At 43.2% G+C, this 23,716-nt stretch overlaps 1 protein-coding gene across 1 annotated transcript; it reads right to left on the bottom strand.

Moving 5' to 3' along the window:
- Positions 1–850: 850 nt before the first annotated feature.
- On the bottom strand, positions 851–23,704 carry LOC123795938 (glutathione S-transferase omega-2). Its single transcript, XM_045803060.2, has 7 exons — positions 23,330–23,704; positions 17,918–18,028; positions 17,546–17,654; positions 15,260–15,482; positions 14,005–14,106; positions 2,122–2,228; positions 851–1,142 (listed from the first exon to the last, which is right to left on the bottom strand). The coding sequence occupies exons 2-7, from the start codon at positions 17,946–17,948 to the stop codon at positions 983–985; spliced, it is 732 nt and encodes a 243-aa protein (XP_045659016.1). The 5' UTR covers positions 17,949–18,028; positions 23,330–23,704; the 3' UTR covers positions 851–982.
- Between the last annotated feature and the right edge of the window lie 12 nt (positions 23,705–23,716).

A 23,716-nucleotide genomic window follows, 5' to 3' on the forward strand; every position in this document is an offset into this window, starting at 1 on the left:
GGCTCTGGTACCTGCCAGCACCCCCGGCCACCTCCTGGGATCTTTGTCACCATTGGTGGAGAGCAGTGCCGGGCCGAGCATAGAGGTGCCACACGGGGCCCAGACAAGCAGCTGCAAAGCACTCGGTTTCAAACCTCAACCAAAAAGAGTAGAATGACCAGGGGCCTCCGCGTTTTTGTCATCTTTACCCCCGACATGGCCCCGGGCTCGGTACACAACAGGCAACCAGAGGCATTTGTTGGGGCAAACTGAAAGTGGGTGTGACGCAAATCCAACCAAGTGACCTTTGCCTGTGACTGTGTTTGGGGCGTGTTTATTTTTTCAAGGCAGGATGTCGGCTATAGAACATTTTGTGAGCCATCCTGAGCCCTGACAGCACCGGTGAAATCCTGACGTCGTTAGTCCGGACGGACAACGGGTGTTTCATTTCCTGCTCTGGAACTCTTTCAGTCATAAGACCCTCGGTGTCTCCCTGGCCCACGCCTGAGTGGGAACGCGAATGACACTCACGCACGCCCATATGGACGGCAGCTTTCGTGTGCCAAATGGAGAGCATTTGGACCTGGAGTGTTTTCTTCTTCCTCCTCTTCTCTAGCTTCCTGCTCACCAGGGAGGTTGTGGACGGTGCCAATCTGGGGTGATGAACATCACTGATGGGCACGCCTCGAACCTCCATATTAGCATCAGCACCAATAATGTGGAGGTCAAACTGGGCCAAAGGCCAAGGAGCCAGGAGGCACTCAGGCTCCCAGGCTAATGCTTGGACATTAGCACTGGGCACTAGAGATTTCTAGGGAATCATGAGAAGGTATGGGCCAGAAGAGTCATACAAATGGATTATCAGAAAGAATACATTTTCTGTCTCCACGTTTATTGGGAACCTCAAAGAAAATGAACAGAGATTGACTGACCCACCAAAACAATTTCTGATGCAGTCACGACATGCTTGGGAATTCTGGATGGTGAAGGGGTGGACTGGGGCTCAGCAAGGTAGCCCATAGTCAAAGGCATCAGGGTTGTTCTGAAAATAAAGATTCAAGAAGCCCAAGAAAATGTTCTTATCTATGAGAAGAGCACACACTGTGGGGTCCTGCTTCATGGCTGCTGTCCAGAGCCTCAGTGCTGGCGTGTGGTTCAAACAGCTGCAGGACAGGAAAGAGCCGTTAGCTTGTCTGAAAGGGAGGCCATCGGGAACCGTGGCACGCGTTGCTTTTTAGATTCGCAAGACACAAAAGATCGGTTTATTTGGGCCACAAAGTTATCTCAGTTACCTTATTATCAACTGATCATGACCATATATGGAGGAAAATCTTACTTTGGAAACAGCTGTGTGCGTTTTGAATTACAGAAGTTGGTGCTTTTAACAACACCGTCAAAATACCTGTGGACCGATTGCTCCGGAAAAATAAAGTGTGTGGGCTTCACTGTTCACCCACAAAGAGACAACCCCCTGTCATTCTTAGATTTCACTTTAGGGAGTTTGAAAAAAGTAAAGACAAGGAGTTTCCAAAAACACTTCTTAAAAATCAGCAAAACCATCATCAAACCTTGAAATAATGGAGCTGACCGAGCCCTTCCAAAGTTGGATCAGGAAATGGAGATTTAGGATATACACGCGACTTGCTCAAGACAGTACAACTGGTGAGCGGGAAATCCAGGAGGGGAGGGCTCCAGGGCCATGGTTCCGTACTCCGTCCCCAGACAAGACAGGTTTTGGTAATGTTTATGTTGACACATAGTTTCGAATATCTAAATATGTTCTATCTGACCTTCCTTCGGAGACAGCCAAAGTGGGAGGTGCGGGAGAGCACTGCTGGGTGGATTCGAGCCCGCACATTGTGAGGGTACAGAAGCGGTTCTGTCTCAGCACGACCTGGTTCCCCCTTGCCAGAATTGTCCGGCACCCACCCTGTGACTGGCCAGGAGTAGAGCAGGTGCCCACACAAGTTCAACGTCTCTGAGCATCATGGGAAAAAAGCCCGTGTTCTGCCTGGGGACCCTACACGGTCTCCCTGAGTCCACCGGGTAATTTCTTCTACTTTAAACATCCCTACATTTCCATGGTGAATGGCTGGTCACTCTGTTTGTTACCCAGTGCAGCCCCACAGTCAAATGTCTTACTCGGCGATTCCATAAACATCCAGCCGCTCAAACCAGGGCCAAAAGAGGTAATCGATCATGGATATACAGTCTCCACCAAAGAAGATGGTGTTCTGATAGCCAAGAATCTAAAAGTTTAAACAGAACAAAAGCAAGTTAATTTACTTACTTGCTGACATATTTATAGATGCTAAATACAGATATCAAGTTGATTCCCAAAGAGGGAGAACCAAGGCTCTGATTCTCCTTCCAATTTGTTACACAATGTGTCTGCCCTTTTCCTGAGGTTTCCTCCACTTCCTTTAAGGCCAAACTCCCAGCCATGCTCAGTCCCTCCCCCCTTTCAGCACTGGAACAACGGAGTAGCTCATCTGACTACGGAATCTGGAGGAAAACCCAGGCAGAGGGAGCACAGCCCTGATCTCTTAGCCTCGAGAAGGTTCCTCCAAGTGCTAAGCTTTCCAAGGAGGAGCTCAGTCCCTGGAGACAGGGGCCCTGCCCCACACCAGCACTGCCCATGACTGAGAGGGAGGGCACCTCGTTAGCAACCCTGCTTGCTGCAGTTGCGATCCCCATTTTCCAGGATCCACTTTATCCATAATTAAGGGGATACCATGGTCTCTATAGGTCTTCCTCTTTAGACTTATTTCCTGATTCAAAACTAACACAGGAAAGAGCAAATGCTATTGTAGTGGATGCCCTCAAATCTCAACACTGTCTTTATATTTTCTTTTTATCTTAGCTCTTTGAACTTCACACTTTTTGGCCACTCAACACTACCAACTTTCTACATTAAAATAGAATTTCTCATTTCCAAATGGGACAAGTTTACCCAGATAGATGGACCGTAAAGCAAACAGATATACTCTTAACAGACAGCCAAAATACAGTAAAAAAAAAAAAAAAAAAAAAAAAGTAGTTGAAAAATTTAAAAGCAAAAATGCTTAGTAGAGGTTATTGTTGGGCCAGGTCTTTCCAAAGAGAAAAGTACGGTGCCAATTACCTAATTAAATCAAGCAAACAACTCTCTCTGACCCATATAACTCATAGTCAACTACATACTTCCCTATAGCTATAGAGCCGGCTTCCTATGTCCTTTATCTGGATTTCTATATTCCTGTCTCTATTGCTCAGGCTTCACTGCTCATACTCCAGTTTATGGACTCTCTCATGTAGTCTGCAGTTGTAGTTAAGAATGTCAGCTCAGGGGCAGCCAGACCTGGTCCTCCTATTCAAAATGGAATCCGGGCAACTTACCTACCTACCTCCTCCTCCAAGCCTCAGTTTTCTCATCTGTAAAATAGCGCCCACCCCAGAGGTTATGGTGAGGAGTGACGTAATCATGCATGAATAAACATAAGCTCTTACGATGAGAAAGCACAGAGACGTCCGAAGTTACATCTAGAAAGCAGACGCATCTCTGACAGAAAAGATCGATGGATCAGGTCCCCCACCCGCCACCCCTCTCAGTGGAGAAAGCAAATCTTGTTGCCCTAAAGTCCAAGTTTTCATTATCCCCCAATATGGCGCGGAGGAGTTCCCGTGACTAGTGTCGGAAGTCTGAAAAAACGTTAGGTAGCATCACTTTGTTCAAGAAAACGAACAGGATGGTACTAAACCAGTGGAATCTGGCCAATGAAAACTCAAAACAGAGGCTATTTTAAGGCATAAGGAAAACAGATCTGAGTTACAGCAGAAAGGAACAAACTGTTCAGTTTTTATGGATTCCAGACAGCATCCAATCTTCTTTATGTTCACAAATGGATAATAATTACCCAAACTTTTACCCTGGCTTCAAAACATATACCTCCAGCTTATTATTGGCCTTCACGGCACAGACGAGAATGAAATCTAAATCGATCAGCCCTGGAACATCTATATAGCTTTTCTGTTTACAGAGCAGCAGTGCTCCTGGGAAAGTCCTTGTCAAAACAGATCATATATGGACATTTATTGGAACCCATGATAGGTCCTTTGGTAAAGTAATATTCTGAAAGTGAATAACTGCTTAGTAATTGGTATTTATTTAGTATATACTTTTAAAGCTTTTTATTTACTCAAAGTAGGAGTATGTCTTTAATATACATGATGTTATAGATACAATTAATTCCTTTTTTTTTAAGATTTTATTTATTTATTCGACAGAGATAGAGATAGCCAGCGAGAGAGGGAACACAAGCAGGAGTAGTGGGAGAGGAAGAAGCAGGCTCCCAGCGGAGGAGCCTGATGTGGGGCTCGATCCCATAACACTGGGATCACGCCCTGAGCCAAAGGCAGATGCTTAACTGCTGTGCCACCCAGGTGCCCCATAGATACAATTAATTCTTATATAAATACTCAAAGTAAGTCAAGCCCTATCGAAGTACATGATACAATAGAAAGTCAAGATGAGCATATGGATAAATAGGTGAGGCATCACTTATCCTCTGCCAGACTCTCCCACCCCCAAAATACATATTCACATTCCCTCGGACTTTCTTCTTCTTCTTTTTTTAAAGGTTTTATTTATTTATTTGAGAGAAAGCAAGAGACAGAGCCCGAGCAGAGGGGTAGGGGCAGAAGGAGAGGGAGAAGCAGACTCCCCGCTGAGAGCAGAGCCCAATGCAGGGCTCCATCCCAGGACCCCAGGATCATGACCTGAGCCAAAGGCAGACACTTAACCCACTGAGCCACCAAGGCGCCCCTCTTGAAATCTTTAAGACCCTCAGTGGGAGAGCTCCCTTCCATGTGAACCTGATAACCTTCCAGACATGTGCAGTGGCCTTTCCCTTGACAATCACAGAACATCAGTATGGGCGGGGTCACCAGAACTCCTCTAGTGGGACTCCCCTCCCATTGTACCATTTATTTACACCATGCTCACTACACAAGGGATCAGAGATGCAGTGTAAAGAAAAATGTATAGCATAAAATATTAAAATGGAAAATAATAAAACACTAAGATGAGAGAAAAACAAAAGTTAGAACAGAAGGTCAAAACAAGGAAGGAAAATGACATCAAGATATCAAGCCCGGGGTCCTGCAGAGTTCCTTAAATAAAGCTTTGAATTTGACTTGAGTTTCCTGGCAGCTGAAGGGGAGAGGAAAACATGCTGATGAGCGGGGATGGATTCTTGCCTCTCCGGTGGAAGCACAAAGAGACTCTCGCTTTTCAGGAGAGGAAACAGCCCCACGGAGTTAAAGGAGCTCTCTGGGTCCTGCAGAGCTAAGACAAAAACAGCATTCTCCTTATTTATTCCCAGAGGAGAGCCAGCCCTTGTGTCCCTGAACTTCAAATATGTAAATATAAGGACTCTAATCACAGCAGCTTTGCCAAGCCTCTTGTGAATTGTTTGTTCTTTAAATTTAAGTATCAGCAAGAAGCTGAGAATCAGCAAACTCTGAAAGCCTCTGCCCCTCTACAGCCAAGGCTGGCCCAGCTGTGAGCTTCCCTGTGAGAACTGCCTCCCCAGTCCTATTTTCTCTCTCAAACAGGGTCTCAGGGGCTTCGCCAGAGCACCTACCCCACTGGGAGATGAGACTAAATCACGGTCAAAACAAAACAAAACCTTATCAAAATTCTCTCCTGGGATGCCTGGCTGGCTCAGTCTGTAGAGCGCAGGACTCTCAATCTCAGGGTTAGGAGTTCAAGCCCCCCGTTGTGTGTAGAGATGACTAAAACTAAAATTTTTACAAAATTCCTTTTTCCTCTTCTATTCCATCAGTAAGAACGTCTTCAGGCAACTCTACTAAAATAGTTCTCCTGTGTTCTCAGTTTAAACTCAGTCACTTTCTTACAGCCAGTTAGCATCTCTAACAGATTTTAGGATAAACAGTAAAATAAGACAGTAGGATTTCCACCCGCTGAGCATGAAAAAGCCCGGATGCAAGAGCCCCTTGTCTCTTCTTCGAGGGCCTCTCGGGCTCCCCCAGGAGGACCCAAAAGAGGTTCGCGAGAGGCAGAAGGTGGAAGGAAGAAGCGCGTCGGGCTCCCCCTAGTGGCCATCGGTGGTGAGGCGCCCTGGCCATGGCTCCCCCAGGAGGTTCACCAAAGAGGTAAGAGAAATCTATAAGTTTTTGGGAGAGACGCAAGATCATAAGCAGAAGCAAATCCCAGACTTCCTCACACGAGGCATTCTAAAAAGCTTCCATCTTGGAAGCTTGGGTAGTGAAGCTTGGCATCAGCTTCACCAACTGTGCTCAACCCGGAGAGGTCTCTGCCCTGCGCCACTGTCACGGCCTCCGCCCAGTGGCTTGTAAAGTCGCTGCTGTCCTTGCTGGAGAACAGAGAAAGCGTTTTTTCTTGATGGAAACGGTTCCTAAGAAGCAACATCCACCCCCGCACCCTTACCCCCTCTCATCGCCACCCCACCCCCCTCACCCCTCACCCCTGGCCCTCTAAGGACACAAAACCACCTGCCAATACAGAAGCAAGGCGGGCCCTTCCCCAGAAGCAGCAGAAAAACACTCAACTCCAGGGCAGAAATCCTGAGTCCATAAAAGTAAGAGAAGGTTCTCAAGACGTCAAATTTCAGGTTCCTGTTACACTGAATGGAGCTGAGGTGGCGCTAAGGAGAACAAACCGATTCCCTGTAAAATGAACCAGCGGTACGGAAACAAACTTGGGAGGACATAAAACCATTTCTCCTCTGGAACGAAGCCTCAGAGGTGGGGTCTGGGACAGAACACGCCCCTCCTGCGGCTCCTCAGTTATGACCTGGAGTCCCTTATGAAGATTCAGAATGCCATCTGTCAACATTTGGGGATTAAAGGACCATCCTGAAAATTCTATGCTGGACTCCTTTTAGCGGACGTCCTCCTTTCGTCAGCATATATGTGTACAGTAGTAGCCAGGGAAGCGAGGAGGCCAACGCTTGACAAGTCGAACACCTTTACAGTGATGGATGGTGGATGGAAATACAAGTGAATGTTTTTAATTTCCCCTAGATGGGAAGATGACTTCTTACCCGTAAAAGCTGTGGAAGAAATCACAACAGGAAAGACCTATTTAGCACAATATTGTTAAATGTTGTATTTCTATTATGTACAAAAAAGATAAGCCAGACTACATGTTAAAAACAAAAGAAAAAAAACCACGTGTTTTTGAAAAACAGGCAAATATCCTTTATGTATAAGGAACTCATTAAGAGGAACTTCTACAACTCAACAAGGAAAATCAGGAAGATCTTAATAGACAGATGGGTAACAGACCATTTTCACAAACAAAACACAGAGAGATTGCGTAGATTTCAGGGAAGCTCATCTACTTCACTACCAATCAAAGAAATACAAATTAAGTCAGCAACGAAAAACTACTGCTTCTCTCCAAAGCAGGCAAATATCTTCTTTAATGAAATCTCCCCACAGTGAAAAGGGGAAGTGCAAAGAGAATTTTTATATACTGCTGGTGGGGGAGCAAACAGCACAAGTCTTTGGGGAAGCAATTTAGCAAACACAGCTCAAGCCTCTCAAAGTTCATACCCTTTGATCTGGTAATTCCATTCCTGGAAGTCTGACCCAAGGACATTCTCAAATAGAGAAAATGTTTTTTTATGCAAAAAAAGCTGCTGTTTCTTGCAACACCATTCAGGACGGTAAACGACTAGAAACTCTAAATATTCCTGATGGGGTGCTGGATAAATAACTCCAGTTTATACACATGGCAAATTATGTAGACTGAAAGTGACCTTTCTTCTATTTTTAAAGATCACACATGTAATACAGAAATACATTCTCATTATTTAAAAAAATTCAAATGCTAGAAAGCAGTTTAAATGACAAAGATCTGCCCTTCCCCATCCCTGCTTTTACCCACTTTTCCTTCCCATCCCAGTACTAATCCCTTTCCCAGTAGCAGCCTCTATTAGGAGTGTGATGTGTATCTCTCTAGGCATTTTCCTGGACATTTATTTACATGGATACATACACCTGTGTACATCTGTTTTCTTCTACAAAGAAGGGATCATGCCATCTGTACTACTGTGTAATTCACTTAAATATTTCTAGGCAATCTTTTCATGTCAGTACACATGAATCTACCTCATTCATTTTAAACTGCTGTACAGAATTCCACAAGGCGAACATCATTTATCTAACCAACCCCTGTCTAATATACATTAAGGTTTATAATTTTTCACCCTCATAAATAATGCTTCTCTAATAAACGCTCTTATACATATAAACAAGCATTTACAGATATATTATAAAAATATGGGAAGATCTTTACATCCTAATGTAACCTAGTTCTATATATAGGACAATTTTAATTGCATAAAAATACACATAGCAGAAAAGAACAGGAAACAAAAAGTCCAAAATGATACCTGTAGTTGTTTCTGGGGACTGGGATTATGGATTTTTTTGTCTGAGTTTCTATATTTTTCTGTATTTTCCAGAGTCTCTCTAATGAACAAGTATTTCTTTACAATTGGAGAAGAGTAAAATTAAGCTCTAAATAATAGGAATAATTATTATTCTATTATTTACATGGTGGTAGATGGTATAGCAGAAGGCTATTCACAGAAATACAGCAAGTATTAGTTTACCTAGAAAGCAGCTGTCAGAATTGGACAACGGATGGAGTTACCAAAGTCACAAAAGCACTAAAACCACTCAATTAGCCACTGTCAATAGAGGATAATCACTTCCGTGGTGTGGAAGGATGGCGGTCACGACTAAAAATGACATATTAGTAGACACGCTAGATCAGCGAGCAAACCCAAGAGAATTGACAACATGTGTCCAACATAAAAACTTGTACATAAATGCTCACAGCAGCATTCTCTGTAGTAGCCAAAAAGTGGAAACCATCCAAGTGTCCATCAAATGTTGGATAAACAAAATACGGTATATCCGTACAATGCAATACTATTCAGCCGTAGAAAGGAATAAAAGATGAACCTTGAAAACATTATGTTAAGTAAAAGAAGCTCAGGAAAGGCTAACATTGTATGTTTCCATTTATATGAAATGTCCAGAACAGGTAAATTCGTAAAGACAAAAAGTAAATTCGTGGTTGCCTATGGCTGAGAAGGTTTTGAAGAAATGGGAAGCCAAGGCTAATGACTAAGGGATTTCTTTTTAAGATGATGAAATGTTCTAGAATTAACTAGTGGTGATGGTTGCACAACTGTGTAAATACACTAAAAACCACTGAACTGTGTACTTGAAAAGGGTGAATTTGTGGTATGTGAATTATGTCAATAAAGCTTTTATAAAAAATAGCTAGTAACAATGAGTTTAGTTTGTAGACACGGTAAGTTAGTTGATAACAAGATAAATTTAGCTTATAAATAGTTTGCCATACACAAAAGGCTATAGAAAATTATTTTCAGTGAACAATTAGCCAGATACAAACTTTCTTTCCTTCCTGTCCTAGTGACATCAAAAGAGAAACAACTAAGCAACATATAAATAATTTCATTATTGAAGTTAATAAAAATTAAGAAAGAAAAATAGCAAAACTTAACCAAGACGATATCTAACTGGGCACAAATGTATTCTTTCTGGAGAGGAGAAAGGACAGAATAAAAGTTAAGGTTATGGGAGAAATTTTGAATCAAGAAAATATTTAACCAGAGATGCTCTTGGGGGTTGTAAATACAACTTATACAAATTTGACCTCATGCAAACAGCCGCACACACAAGGCACGTAATCAAATTTGGCGACCGGGGAAGCTTTGTGTGGAGATACCACAAGAAGGTTGGGGAATGCCAAGAATTAAAAACATCAAGTGTCCTGTGGCCCCCGAAGCTGAAGGCCTCCAGTTACTAGGCAGGTTGTCACTCACTCAGGGTTTTTCCAGAGATATCTCTGTTCCCGCCCTTCTCATTCCCTTTTACTGAGTTCTGCTGATGACTAGCAGGAGATCAAACAATAGCCAGAACACAGATTTCATTATGCACAGAAACACTGAATTAGAGCAAACTTCTGAAGCATCAGAGAAATCTGGCCAAATCCTGTCTCTCACTGCCCTTGAGCTGACTGCCTCCACAATGAAAACATTTAGAATGAGGGTACTGGCAAAAAGGAGGAGGAGGAGGAGGTGGGGAGGAGGGGGAGGGGGAGGGGGAGGAGGGGAGGAGGAAGGGGAGGGGGAGGGGGAGGAGGAGGGCCAGCAGTAGCATCGCTGAAAGGTCTGGCACATTCAAATCCACACAGATAAAATGAAGCTGGGCTCCAGTGCTGTTCTGATACGGTGAAATCAATCACAAGCATTAAAAAAAGAATAAAGCTAAAAAGATGAGTAACGCTGAGACGGATTCAGTAAAGACTAGAAAGTTGGTTTGAAAACAGAAAGTGTGGTTACGGAATGACATCCCTGTCGTTTTAAAACTCACGAAAATCCCCAGAACAGGAAAGCAAGCAGGGAGGCTGCTGGTTTGATCATGAAAACAGCAGTCATGCATCTCAAAGAATTGTGAACCTATTACAGAAAATGTGGTTATAGAACAAGCACGATTAACATTTAATTTTGATGAAACTATTTTTTAAGAAAAAATTTTAGGGGCGCCTGGGTGGCACAGCGGTTAAGCGTCTGCCTTCGGCTCAGGGCATGATCCTGGAGTTATGGGATCGAGCCCCACATCAGGCTCCTCTGCTATGAGCCTGCTTCTTCCTCTCCCACTCCCCCTGCTTGTGTTCCCTCTGTCGCTGGCTGTCTCTAATAAATAAATAAAATCTTAAAAAAAAAAAAAAAAGAAAGAAAAAGTTTTAAAGTCAGGGCATTTACGTCAAAAGAAACTGTCAGAGTTTAAGGCTGTAAATTTGCTTGTGAATAACATGGCAGAAGATGATGTGTCGGTGTCCTAACTAGCTTATCCCTCAGAAGGACCATGTATATTTAATATACTTTCAGCTCACACAAAATCCTGATTATGCAAAACCACGTAAAAGAGTCACACAAGTCAGGGAACATTCTCTATCAAAATTATTCTGACAAGTTTCTATTTCACTAGACTCTCCTAGAGTCAATATACTGGTATTTAGAGGATTGGATCAAATAATTCAAGCTAACTGGGCATGTTTCAGATTCTGATATTGCCTGCATTGTAGTTATAATTCTTGCTAACAATGGGACAAAGCCACATTCGAATCAAACAATGTTGAATGCTCATTTACTCAAAGGTCCTTAAATACCATCAGTGAGAGCTGCCTAAACCTGGGCTAGTTAACAGGTTATTTCTAGGATTCAGCTACTGAAGATAAAGCAGAAATGTGTTATTCAGTGATGTGCCAGAGCTGACCAATCACCGATCACATCTCTTCTCAACCCCGAGCTTAGAGACACAACATGGGTAGGTCAAAATCAGCCTTGGGAGGGAGTATGTACACCACTGAAATCAGAAAATGCTATAAATCAGAGCTTCTTTTTCTTCTTTCTGAGGGTCTGTCTTATATGATTATTCGTTCCATAAATACTGCAATGGTACAAATCTAAGATAGGTAGCTGGAAGTGTAAATAAATTTAATCTGCTTCCACTTGACAAAGGTCAAATGGAAGAATACTGATAATCAACTTTCCCTTAAGGGGGTGAAAACAGCATTCTGATAGCTGCCAACAGAGTTACAACCCACCCATCACGGGAAAGTATCAGTTTCTAGAACAAAGATAAAGGAAGTCATAGAACCACCTTCCAGATTATTCTAGAGGTAAGGGGTAAGGAGCTGTATTACTGCCAGGTTAGGGAAGGATCTGCCGTCAGAGATTGCTCCTTGCCTACCCTACCCAAAGCCACTTTCCCCTCTTTCTTACAGGGCCCTGATTTCATCCAAGGTGTCCCCAGCAAAAAGACTACATTTCCCAGCCGCACCCCCCCCCCCCGCCCCCGCACATAGTTATGCTACAACTAAGTTCTGGCCAATGTGATTTAAGTAGTCATTGAGTAGGAATTCTGGGAAAGCCTTTTTTTCTTTTGCCTTTTATTTTATTTTATTATTTTATTTTATTTTATTTTATTTTATTTTATTTTATTTATTTGAGAGAGAGAGAGCATTCATGCCCACGAGCAAGGGGATGGGCAGAGGGAAAAGCAGACTCCCCACTGAGCAGGGAGCCCAACATGGGGCTCCATCCCAGCACCCCAAGATCATGACCCCAGCCAAAGGCAGCCACTCAACTGACTAAGCCACCCAGGCGCCCCCTGGGAAAGACTTTAAATAAAGGGGCATGGCCTTTTGCCATTTTTTCCCTCCGTTCTCCTTTCTGCAACCTGGAGCTTGGATGTGATGGCTGCAGTTCCAGCAACTATCTTGTCATTTTGAGGATGAAAGGCTTGTACTAGATGACAGAACAGATGGAGAGAAAGATCCTCAAACCCTAGTAAACATTAAAAAGCTATCAAAATAGCCCTATACTGCACTACTTCTGGCTTTTTTGTGTAAGAGAATAAAGCCTTATAAAATAAATTTACGGTAGGTAGGTTCCTTTTACTAGCAGCCAGACAAAATCCCTAACAAATATAAACCTTAGCTTCATTGGCAGAAGGTACAGAAACTATGCAGAGCTCCTTAAGGAATGTAGTGATTCAGGGAAAGAAGAAACTCATCACATGCCTTTCCCCCTTCCTTGCCAGATTTTCTTTTCTCTTCTTTTTCCTGGAAATGACATGATTTTATATATTGAGAAAAAACCCCAAAGAATATACAATAAATATTAGAGCAGGATACAAAATCAATATGTGAAAACCAGGTGCATGTCCATACCCTATCAACAGAAAATCTGAAAAAAAATTAAGAAATCAATTCCATATAAAATAACATCAAAAAAATATCTAGGAATAGATTTAATGCAAGATGTTTACATTGAAACTACAGTTTTAAAATTAATTAGAGAAGATAAAAATAAATGGAATCAAAACAGTATGGTAGTGGCACAAAATCAGGCACATAGATCAGTGGAACAGAATAGAGAGCCCAGACGTAAATATATTTATACCAGGAATTTGTATGAGGAATATAAACTGGTATAGCCACAACGGAAAACATTATGGAGATTTGTCAAAAAATTAAAAATAGAACTACCATATGAACCTGAAACTCCACTTCTTGATATATTATCTGAAAGAAATGAAATAATTATCTCGAAGAGATTTCTGCACACTCATGTTTATTTTTATTGCATCATTATTCACAATAGCCAAGATATGGAAACAACCTAAATGTCCTGTGATGGGTGAATGGATAAAGAAAATTTGGTATGTATGGGTTTTTTTCCGCTATTTTTCTCATTTAAATTCAATTAATTCACATATAGCATATTATTAGTTTCAGAGGTAGAGTTCAACGATTCATCAGTCTTATAAAACACCCAATGCTCATTACATCACACACCCTCTAATGTCTATCATCGTTACCCTATCCCTTCATTCCCTTCCCCTCCAGCAACCCTCAGTTGGTTTCCTGTGATTAAGGGTCTTTTATGGTTTGTCTCCCTCTCTGATTTCATCTTGTTTTATTTTTCCCTCCTTTCCCCTATGCTCCTCTGTTTTGTTTCTTAAATTCCATGTATGAGTGAAATCAAATGATAACTCTTTCTCTGATTGGGTTATTTCACTTAACATAATACCCTCTAGTTCCATGCACATCATTGCAAATGGCAAGATTTCATTTTTTTGATGGCTTAATAATATTCTGTTGTATATATATATACCACATCTTCTTTATCCCTTCATCTGTCAACGGACATCTGGGCTCTTTCCCTAGTTTGGCTATTCTTTCCTTGCCAAATTTTCAAGAATAATTCTATAGCAGGTGAGCAGAGGGCAAGCACCCACAAGTTAAAATTAGATGACTAGTAGCTGAACTGATCAAAGACCAGCAGGAAGAATAAGTGTGTGAGAGCAGGGGTTGTCACAGTGACCAGGCTAGGGACCGTGCATTGCTTCTTCCCCTGTATCTGACCAGGAGAGGGGCTCTTTTTGTACCTCTTCAAGGTTGCAGAATTCCTGACGCAGGGCCAGCTTCAGATCAGCGCATTCTCTCCCGCATCTCAATGCTACCAGACACTCCTTGGTCAAATGCGGGACCTAATCAGAGAACACAGGTTCTTAGTGGAGAAGTCTGAGGAAACTCTGTGCTCCTGCTCTGCCTGAAAATGTAGCCAGAGGGGCGCCTGGGTGGTGCAGTCGTTAGGCGTCTGCCTTCAGCTCAGAGCGTGATCCCGGCGTTCTGGGATCGAGTCCCACATCGGGCTCCTCCGCTGGGAGCCTGCTTCTTCCTCTCCCACTCCCCCTGCTTTTGTTCCCTCTCTCGCTGGCTGTCTCTATCTCTGTCAAATAAATAAATAAAAAATCTTAAAAAAAAAATGCAGCCGGAGCTTTATCACTCCAACTTAACAGGCCAACACCCACATCCAGGCTCCCCCACCTCCTCGAAGGGTCATCCCTATGGTTCCAGAAATCCACTGTCACAGCACCATGGTAAAACAGGGTGCTTTAAAAGGGGTTCTCCAGCGCTCCTTCTTTGCTCCGCTACTCCATGCTGTACAATCTTAGGCGGGGCACTTAACCTCTCTAAGCCTCAGTGTTGTCATCTGGAAAATGGATACAATAACAGTACCCACACTAAAGGGCACCTGTGAGCATTAAATGAGTAACCTTTATAAAGCAGGTAGGATAGTGCTTGGTACAGCATAAATGCTCAAGCTATGTCAGCCACTGATGTCCCGGAGGCCTTTTAGCTCTTTTCAAAGAGCTCTATCATAAAATTTCCCCATCCTTTTTTCTTGTATTATCAAGAGGTCCCCCCTTTTCTCTCTTCTTCACATTTCCTGGACAGTTGGCACTGTTGCTGCGCATAAAGGGCAGTCCCCTTTCACGTATTCCCTTCTTCACACCCCAACATTTTTTTACCTGAAACTTTAGACATATTCCCTTTAACACACCACCAGTTCTCAGCTCTTTCAACATTCCTACCTTGAGTCACACGGTCATAACTGTGCCATAACCATACCTCTTGAGACTGCTAGTTGAAATAGAAAAGAGCCTATCAGTTAAGCCTTTAATTTTTAAGATTAGAGGTGACAGCCCTACTATTATTCCATACTAGTTACCCTCCTAAGATGCAGGGAGTATTAAAACAATGTGACCAATGATTTCGCTTTAAAAAATGAACTGCAGTTTGGGAAAGACGCACAAAGTAAAATGGACTGTAAGTGACTTTTTAAAAAACCGGATATACCTTATAGAATAACTCCAATAACATCTTTTGGCGAGCCCGCTCATAAGGGTCATATGGATACAGCTTTCTTCCAGGATAAGCATCATCCAGGTACTCACAAGCGATGACAGATTCGTAGATCAACTGACATTTGCTGTTCTCCAGGACAGGGATTTGGCCAAAAGGGTGCTTTGTATAGTACCACTCAGGCTTGTTTCTCAGGTTAATGTTGATAACTTCATGTCTTAAAAAGCAAAGGGAAAACAAGACAGAACAAGAATGAGAGGCTTACGCAGGCAGACACTCATCCCGAAGACAGAGGCAACCAGTTTATAAAATTTAAGTTTGCAATAAGTTTTCCAAAGTTTAGGTTTTTCCAGAGAAAAATACATAACAACATCATTGTCTCCATTCACATAGTTAAGATGTGCTAAATGTTTTCTCTGCCTTGTCTCACACGCTCCTTGTGATTCCTGGCTCCAGGAGTTTGAGCCTCCTGCCCATGATCACTGCGAGGAAACAGCAGAGCCACACTGAGAGCCAGGCAGTCTGACTCAGAGCGCACACACTCAACCACAGCATTCCAGAATTTTGTATGTTTTAAAGCTTGCAAATGCAAATCTGATATTAACAGGTCACAACAGAATATGGTAAATGTTAGCAGTTATGAGCTTGAATTCTGGCATCAGAGTGCCTGGGGTCTGGGCAGTCTAGCTTGTGATGTTGGCCAAATTCCTTAACTGCTCTGTGCTCAGTGTCCTTAATTGTAAAATGGGGGTAATAATTGTACCCATCTCTTAGCATTGTTGTGAGGACTGAGTGAGTGGGTATGTCTAAAGTGCTCAGGACCGTGCCTAGGTATATAAGCATCAATAACCTTCTTATTCTTCTCATTATTAATTATTATTAGAGGCTCAAGCCTATAAAGTTACCAGAAGCGCTCACTTATGTTTAAAAAATTAAAGGAAACAAATGAGTATGTTCTTTGCTCAGTCAAGGAGATGGTCTTAAATCCTAAAGCAGTGGTTTTCAACAGGGAGTGATCTTGCCCCATTCTGCAGGGACACAAGTCAATGTCTGGAGACATTTTTTGGTTGTCAAAGCTAATGGAGGGCAGGGATGCTGCTAAATGTCCAACAACACACAGGATAGCACCCCACCCCACCCCACCCCAACACACACACATACACACACACACACACACACACACACACACACACACACACACACACACACAGGAAGAACTACCTGGCCCAAAATGTCAATAGTGCCAAGGCTGAGAAACCCTGCCCTAAAGAAATACTTACATTCTTTCCTAAGCTATCAGTTTGTCACTAGGGTAAAACATCGGGCTATTGTTATTTTAAATAGGTAACCTTAGGGCCAAGGAGACTTGAGCAATAAGGAAGAATCTGGAAATACATTCCATATACACTCAACAAAGCAGAATTACATAATTTTGTTTAAAATTTCTCTGTATTAGCATCTCTCTGACATGAATCTGAAACGCTGAAGTCATCCCTTAAAGGACGGGCTCTCCAAGAGTCAAAACCTCACTTCAGCTTTGAGGCCAGCTGCACCCCCGCCCCCTCCGGCCCTATTCCAGACAAGTGGCTCTGCCTTCCATGTCCAGACCTCCTCGGCAGGTGCTGGTTTTACAAAATTCCTTCTGGAAGAAAATGTACCTATTTCTCAAGTATGTCAGAACCTTCAAGACGCCTCTTGACCGAAGTTCTTTCTATGTCATTGTTTGGAACGATTTGTTCATTCATTCAAAAAATATGTTTCAGCACCTACCTTGCACCAGGCTCTCTTCTAGCTCATGAAGGAGAGACAAAGCCCTACCCTCAAGAACTCACACTGGGCCTCGGCGGCGGGGGCAGCGGTGGAAGTGGGGCTGGGTAGCGCGGAGGAACGAGGGATAAGCACAACCGTCGGAGGCGGGAAGCGCCGCGCAGGGCGAGCGCACTGACGGCGCCTGGGGCGCGGCCCGCTGGCGGGAGCCTCCGAGGGGGCCCGGGGAGCCGCCGCCGCGCCCCGCCTTCAGCAGCGTGGCGGGAGGGAGCCTTCGCCCCGTAGGCGCCGTTAGCTTTGCCCCGAGCGGTCCTGAAAGTTTCACGCACAGACACGGCTCCGAAGAAAGCTCGGCGGTTCAGGACCGCCCGCTACAGAACCCGCCCTTGGCTGGCCATTTACTGACTTTGCCTCCGAAGAAGGGACACAAGGAGCCCCTCTGAAGTGTGAGCAGGACGCCCCAGATTTTGAACACCCCGCACGCCTGTGCGGCTCTGGCCTCCGGCTTCTCACCTGATGCCTTTGGCCCGGAGGACAAGGCGCGTCCTGTGCGCGTAGGGGCAGAACCTCATGCTGTAGATACGGATCAGGCCCTCTGGGACCGGCCCCGGGGGGAGGCTTCCTGCGGGGGGAGGGGAGGAGGCAGGGGCCCGTAAGCCCACGGGGAGAGGGGCTCACTCGCCTCCCCGGGACCCCAAGAGAACTGCGCGCGCCCCGCCTCCCACGTCCAGGACACATTTGTATGTGGCTTTTGTGCAGAGGATCCCTTCAAATCCCTCCCCGCCGCGCTGGCCTGGGGGCCAAGGCCGTGCAGCCCCTCTCCAGAGCCAACGTTCCCAGCCACGCGGCGCCCCCAGTCCGGGGACACCTGTCGAGGGCGCTCACCTTTCCCCAAGGCCCTAGTCGCATCCTCCATGATCTCCGAGCGTCTGCGCAGCGTGGAACATTCGCCGCGGCCGCAGGCTCCGAGGACAGCCGCGCTCCAGCGCGCTCCTCCTGCCCCAAATTCAATTTTTGAGCGACTGAGCTCGGGGGTGGGGGTGGGGGGGGGCCTGTAGGTTGGCGAGGGGGGTAGAGGGGGAGTGATCTGGGAGCTAGGATAACTTAACCAAGAGAGCACATCCCCCGATTTGGAAGCCTAAGAGTCGGAAGTGGGCAAGAAACCCCTGAAAAGTACCCCTTGCCTTGAACACGTGGGTAGCGCATTCACTGGGGTCTCTCCACATCAAAAAATCCCTGCAGAATGGGCATTTGAACTCCAGCGTGTCTTTAAAGGGAGTTTAATAAAACTTGACCGGGGTAATGATATGTTTTCTTTCCAATCCTAAGCCCTCCCTCCTGCATCTCTAAGACAATTGGACACAACCTCCCTATAATGAGTAAGATTTGTTTGTTTTATATAAAGCCAAATTTCCTCAGGATGTAGCAGATAAGTAAGAAAAACTTGTTAGTGTTGAGATCTTGCATAACCCTGGGAGTGAGAGCCTCCTTAAATTTTGTGCCCTAGACCCGACCACACTTGCTTCCTCTTAGTTAGGGCCTATTTGTGAGCTTTTGCCCCAGTTATGGAAAACAGGTGATGAATAGAGACATTCTTTACCTAGAGTCAGAAACAAATTTGTGAACTTTTACCAACCCCAGCATACATTTCAGAGAAAACTCTTTCCGATGCTATGGAAAACATAGCCAACAACCCAGCAACGTGAGGCCACTAGGATAGCTCTTCCATCTACCTTACATAAAAGAGGTATCTGGTCTTTGCTCAGACCCTGATAGGCTGAGATCCTGAAATTCAGCAGGTGGTAAAATAATTCCTTTAATTTTACACTACTTAGTTGAAATGGGAGTTGCTTGTCGATGGATTATATAAGATTGACAGGAAGAGAAGGAAAGGATGTTATGGTATGTTCCACTCACACTAAATGATTTCCATTGACTACCTTATTTGATTCCCATGACTACTCAGTTAGGCAGCTAGAATTATTCCTAGTTTACAAAATAGAAAACAGCCTCAGAAAAATGAAATTACTTGCCAAATGTGACCACCTAGTGAGGTCAAAGAACTTTAAAAGTCTAAAGCCTGACTTATTGTCTTGACCTCTAAAGGTGGTAACAGTGTGAAGAGGAAAGAATGTAAGTCCTGAAAAAGATATAGCACATAATAGCTGCTCAAATGTTAGTTGAATCTAAATAGCTTTATTAAAATGACAGAACCTAATTATGTAACTTATGAATGGGTAATTCCAATCTATCCAGAAATTCTTGGTTAATAGGCTAACATTTTTTTCTATTGAATAAGAATCTTTTAAAATCTTCAGAATAGTGACTCAGTTACATTTTTTTTGCTAAGTCAGAGTGACTTCATGTGATTTTGAGTAGTTGTCACTTTATAAGAATTGGAGAATGGCAAAAATGTTTGAATAAATGTTCTCTGAAAATAAAATGCGTATGTATCAGCAAGACATCTGGTATTGGAAAAGATGAATTGACTTGCTATGCTAACAATTTTGTACTTTGGGAGACATAACGTAATAGGACGACTACTGTTTTGGAGCTAATTCTGATCAAGAAGAACAAACTGGTGGTAAAATGAAAGCAGAAAACATAACCATGTCATGGGGGAGCTTCTGGAAGACAAGCAGATGACTCCCAGGCACACAAATGTATCCCACAAAAAGGAAGCAGATTTCAAAGAGTTGAGAGAAAATATATCCAGATTCTAAAGGGAGGGTCATAAGAGGAATGTGAAATCGTTAAAACAAAAATAAATGATTACTTACGTGTATTTGGTGCTTTATGTGTACTCACTCATTTAATCCTTAAAATAGTCCTATTAGAATTCTATAATTTCTTTTTGAAAGATAACTGAGCTGATGTTGGCATGGTCAAGTCACCTGTCAAACACCTCCCAACTAACAAGAGATAGAGCGAGGATTACGAAGCCTAGAAGTTCAACTCCTGGGCACACTTTTCTGTAAAAGTCAAGATAGTAAATACTTGAGGCTTTTCCAGCCATATTGTCTCAACTACTCACCTCTACATTTTAGAGTGAAAACAGCCATAGATAATATATAAATGAGTGGGGGTGGCTGTGTTCCAATAAAACATTATTTAGGGATGCTGAATTTAAATTTTATATATATTTTTAAAAGACTTTTTTTAGAGTAGTTTTAGGTTCACCACAAAACTGAGAATATATGGAGATTTCCCATATTCTCACTACCCCTACATAAACACAGCCTTTTCCACCATCAACAACCCCATCAGAGAGGTACATTTTTACACTCGACAACCCTGCCCCGATACATTATTGCCCAAAGTCCATAGTTTTCATGAGGGCTCACTCTTGGTGAATTTCATATAATTTTCATGTGGCACAAATTAGGATTCTTTTTTTGATTTTTTAGAAACCATTTAAAAATGTAAAAACCATTTTTCACTCTTGGGCTGTACAAAAACTGGCAGTGTACTGGATTTGGCCTGCTGGCCTTCATCTGCCCCTCCCTGCTCTATATTGACAATGATTGAATTAGCAATGGACAAACTGAGAGTTCCAATTGTAAAGTAGAAGCTTAAAGAATCACCTTTATACTATGCTAGAAGAGAATGTATTTCCGACTTTCTTCTCATTGCCACCTTTCAAGGGAAATGAACTCTAAGATTTGGAAGATATTATTTATTAAAAGTATATGTGTGTATGGGAAGTCATGCTCTAAAATGGGAGTGTATTTGGTGTAGTTAGAAAAGAACAGACAGAACAATGGAAACATTTCTTCTGAAGGGAAGCAGTATAGTATCAAGATTCTCACTTGGCCTTATATTTAAACCCTGGCTTTGGCACTTAGGCAAGCTCTCTAACCTCTTGGACCTTCATCTTCCTCATCTGTAAAAAGAGAACACGAATAGTACGTACTTGATAGGTTTTGAATATTGAATGAAATCGTGCACATCCTCAGTATAGTAAGAGCTCAGTGTACTTGAAAATTAATGACTAATATTAGTGAATAAGAACACATTTAATAGCGTAGTGCACTCCAATTTTGTATCTATAAAGATGAAATGCACTGCAATTCTGCTTTGCCAAGCACATTAGAATTGAAATTCAACTCAGAATACTTATTTCACCAGTTACCAATTTAATGCCAGCTGAATGGGTTGAATGCTGCAGGCTACATTTCAGTAATGTGGTTTTTAATCTTACCACTGAATGCTATGGTTTCCCTGGAAAGATTTTAATTACGACCTTTAGACTTACCTCTACTTCCTTTTTAAGAACCAATATCTACCTTTTTGAAATCCTGTAAGCAAACTTTCTTTCTTATGTTATTATATCATGTTTATACCTCTATTATACTGATTCACTCAAGCAAAAAAAAACAAAAACCAAAAAACCCAAAACAGTAATAGCACCACATGAAACCTACTCCAAACCATTTCTAGCTACCTGAAATATAATCAGATCTGTTTTGAAAATGTGGGAAACTTCAGTGATGGGTGATAATGACTCAAGCCTTCTAGGAAAAGAATGCCACTGCAGAAATAATTTCTTTACTCTAATTACACAAGTCTCTGCTTCGAGAAAAGGAAAGAAAGTGGAGTTTGCCTTTTGCAGTTTTTAAAATCTTCTTTTCCCCACACCAATCTCTGACAGTAGCAGAAACCGGAGGACATTCCTCTTAATATTTCAGAAGCCTAATTTACACGAAAACTTATGTTACTGGGTGTTCAAAAATTGTTCACCAAGTTCAAAGAGTGAGATAAATAAGAGAAAAGGCTCTATTGTCAAATAGGCCTAAACTCAGGACTGTCTCCAGAAGTTAGGATCACAGGGAATCCTGTGTTCTAATGTCTTTGGGACTTTTGTGTTTTATTTTTATCGAGATATAATTGACATACAGCTCTGTATGAGTTTAAGACACAGAGCATAGTGACTTGATTTACCTAAATTGCATAATGATTACCACAATAAGTTTAATTAACATCCATCTCCTCATACGGGTATAAAAAAAATTTTTCTCCCTATGAAATCTTTTAAGATCTACCTTCTTAGCAACTTTCAAATACACCACACAGCAGTGTTAAATATAGTCATCTCATTGTACATTACATCCCCAGGACTTACTTATAACTGAAAGTGTGTACCTTTTGACCACCTTTACCCAATCCAACCCCCCCCCCCCATCTGCAATATATCAAATAAGATCACTAAAGTTATCAGAAGTGGGACTTCATCTTCCCATTAGGGAAAAATGAGCCAAAGGAGGCTTTGTTTTTAAGTACTGGATTCTGCTTTCCTATCTTATTTCTCTTTACAGCTTGGAGGATCGAAGAAAAAAACTTTAAACATTTTAATATTGATAACATTTGAATGAGCAAAGACAGATTTTCAAGATCCTGAAATTAGCCAAAGTCAAACGTTTGTAAAATACTATCCTCTCCTGGCTCAACCTCTAAATGTTAGTGAATGAAGACAGACCAGACCCTGGCAGAAGTGTAAGTAAGCTCTTATCTCTGAATGACTGTTAAAAGAGTTCAGGCTGGATTTGAATCACCTTTTCAGCATTTACTAGCTTGGTGACCTTGGGAAATACACCATTTTCTATGTCCAGGTGTCCCCATCCATAATTTAGAGCTAATAGTAACAATACATTCTGTGGTTTGGGGAGGATTGATTCGGATACTGGTTGAGAGGCATTTCGTATCTAGTAAGCATGTTTTTTATTAGCATTTGAATGTAGCAGGAAAGTCCCGTAAGTGCTCACAAAGGGAGGACTTTCCCGTGGACCAAATTCCCCTGACTGCCAGTGCCCTGTAATGTAGCTAACCTAGTGGCGCCCAATGCAGGATGAGAGAATTCCTGATCCGAGGTCGTCTTTACCTGTCTCCAGCCAAATCAGAAAAATAAGAACAATTTAGTGAGGTTCTTTTTTTTCTTGAAGCTAAAGGGATTCGCTTTAAAGACCTTGTGCTTTTCTGGATGTTAAAATCTTTGATGAAACTTTGATGAAGATAAATTGTTGGATTTTTCTTTTAAAAGTGTTAGGCAAACCCGAAATTCCTGAAAAATCCCCAAATCCAGAATTGACCTCAAACCCCTTCTCCCTTTCAATGCCTCGCAGACCGGACAGACCCACCCAGCGGAGGTGATAAAGAGAGACACCCCGAAGTAGCTCCGCGCGCCCAGCGGACGGAACCGGATGCGGAGCGGAGGCGGCAGCAGGGGGCGGTAGCAGGGGGCGGTGCCAGCAGAGGGAGGCGGGGCCCAGGCGGAACCCGCCCCTCAGAACGCTATCCTACCCGCCAACCGGCCGCGGCGCCTGGAGATCCAGCCAATCCTTAAAGCCTTTGGAAGCTCTCCGGTCGAACGGTACGAAGCTGAGCCAATGGGCGGCCGCGTTACAGGCTGCTGGACACCGAAGTGGCAAGTCCTACCCGTGTCTGTGGCTGGCAAAAGTGGGAGCCAGGTCGTGGCTGGCCGTGGTACCTCTGCACCCGGGTCTACATCCGACTGAAAAATCCGCCCGCAGCCGACCCGGGCCTGGAGGGTGGGGCAGGCGGACAGCGGCAGAGATGGGTCCGCCCGGAGCCTGGGCGTTGGTAGCGGCCGAGGGCAGCTCGCCTTTTGTGAAGTCAACCGGTTCTCACTGCCTCTCAGGGTGCGGTGCCCAGATCGCCTGCATCACC

Source organism: Ursus americanus, chromosome 6 (genome assembly GCF_024610735.1).
Source record: "Ursus americanus isolate L20-20 chromosome 6, mUrsAme1.1.p, whole genome shotgun sequence".
NCBI lineage: Eukaryota > Metazoa > Chordata > Mammalia > Carnivora > Ursidae > Ursus > Ursus americanus.

Excerpts from the sequence above, each read along its gene's own strand:
- LOC123795938 (XM_045803060.2), bottom strand. The coding sequence starts at position 17,948 with ATGGAGGATGCGACTAGGGCCTTGGGGAAAG. Across the intron at positions 17,655-17,917 it reads GACTAGGGCCTTGGGGAAAG|GAAGCCTCCCCCCGGGGCCG; the intron begins GTGAGCGCCCTC and ends CTCCCCCCGCAG. Across the intron at positions 15,483-17,545 it reads CTCCGGGCCAAAGGCATCAG|ACATGAAGTTATCAACATTA; the intron begins GTGAGAAGCCGG and ends TTGCTTTTTAAG.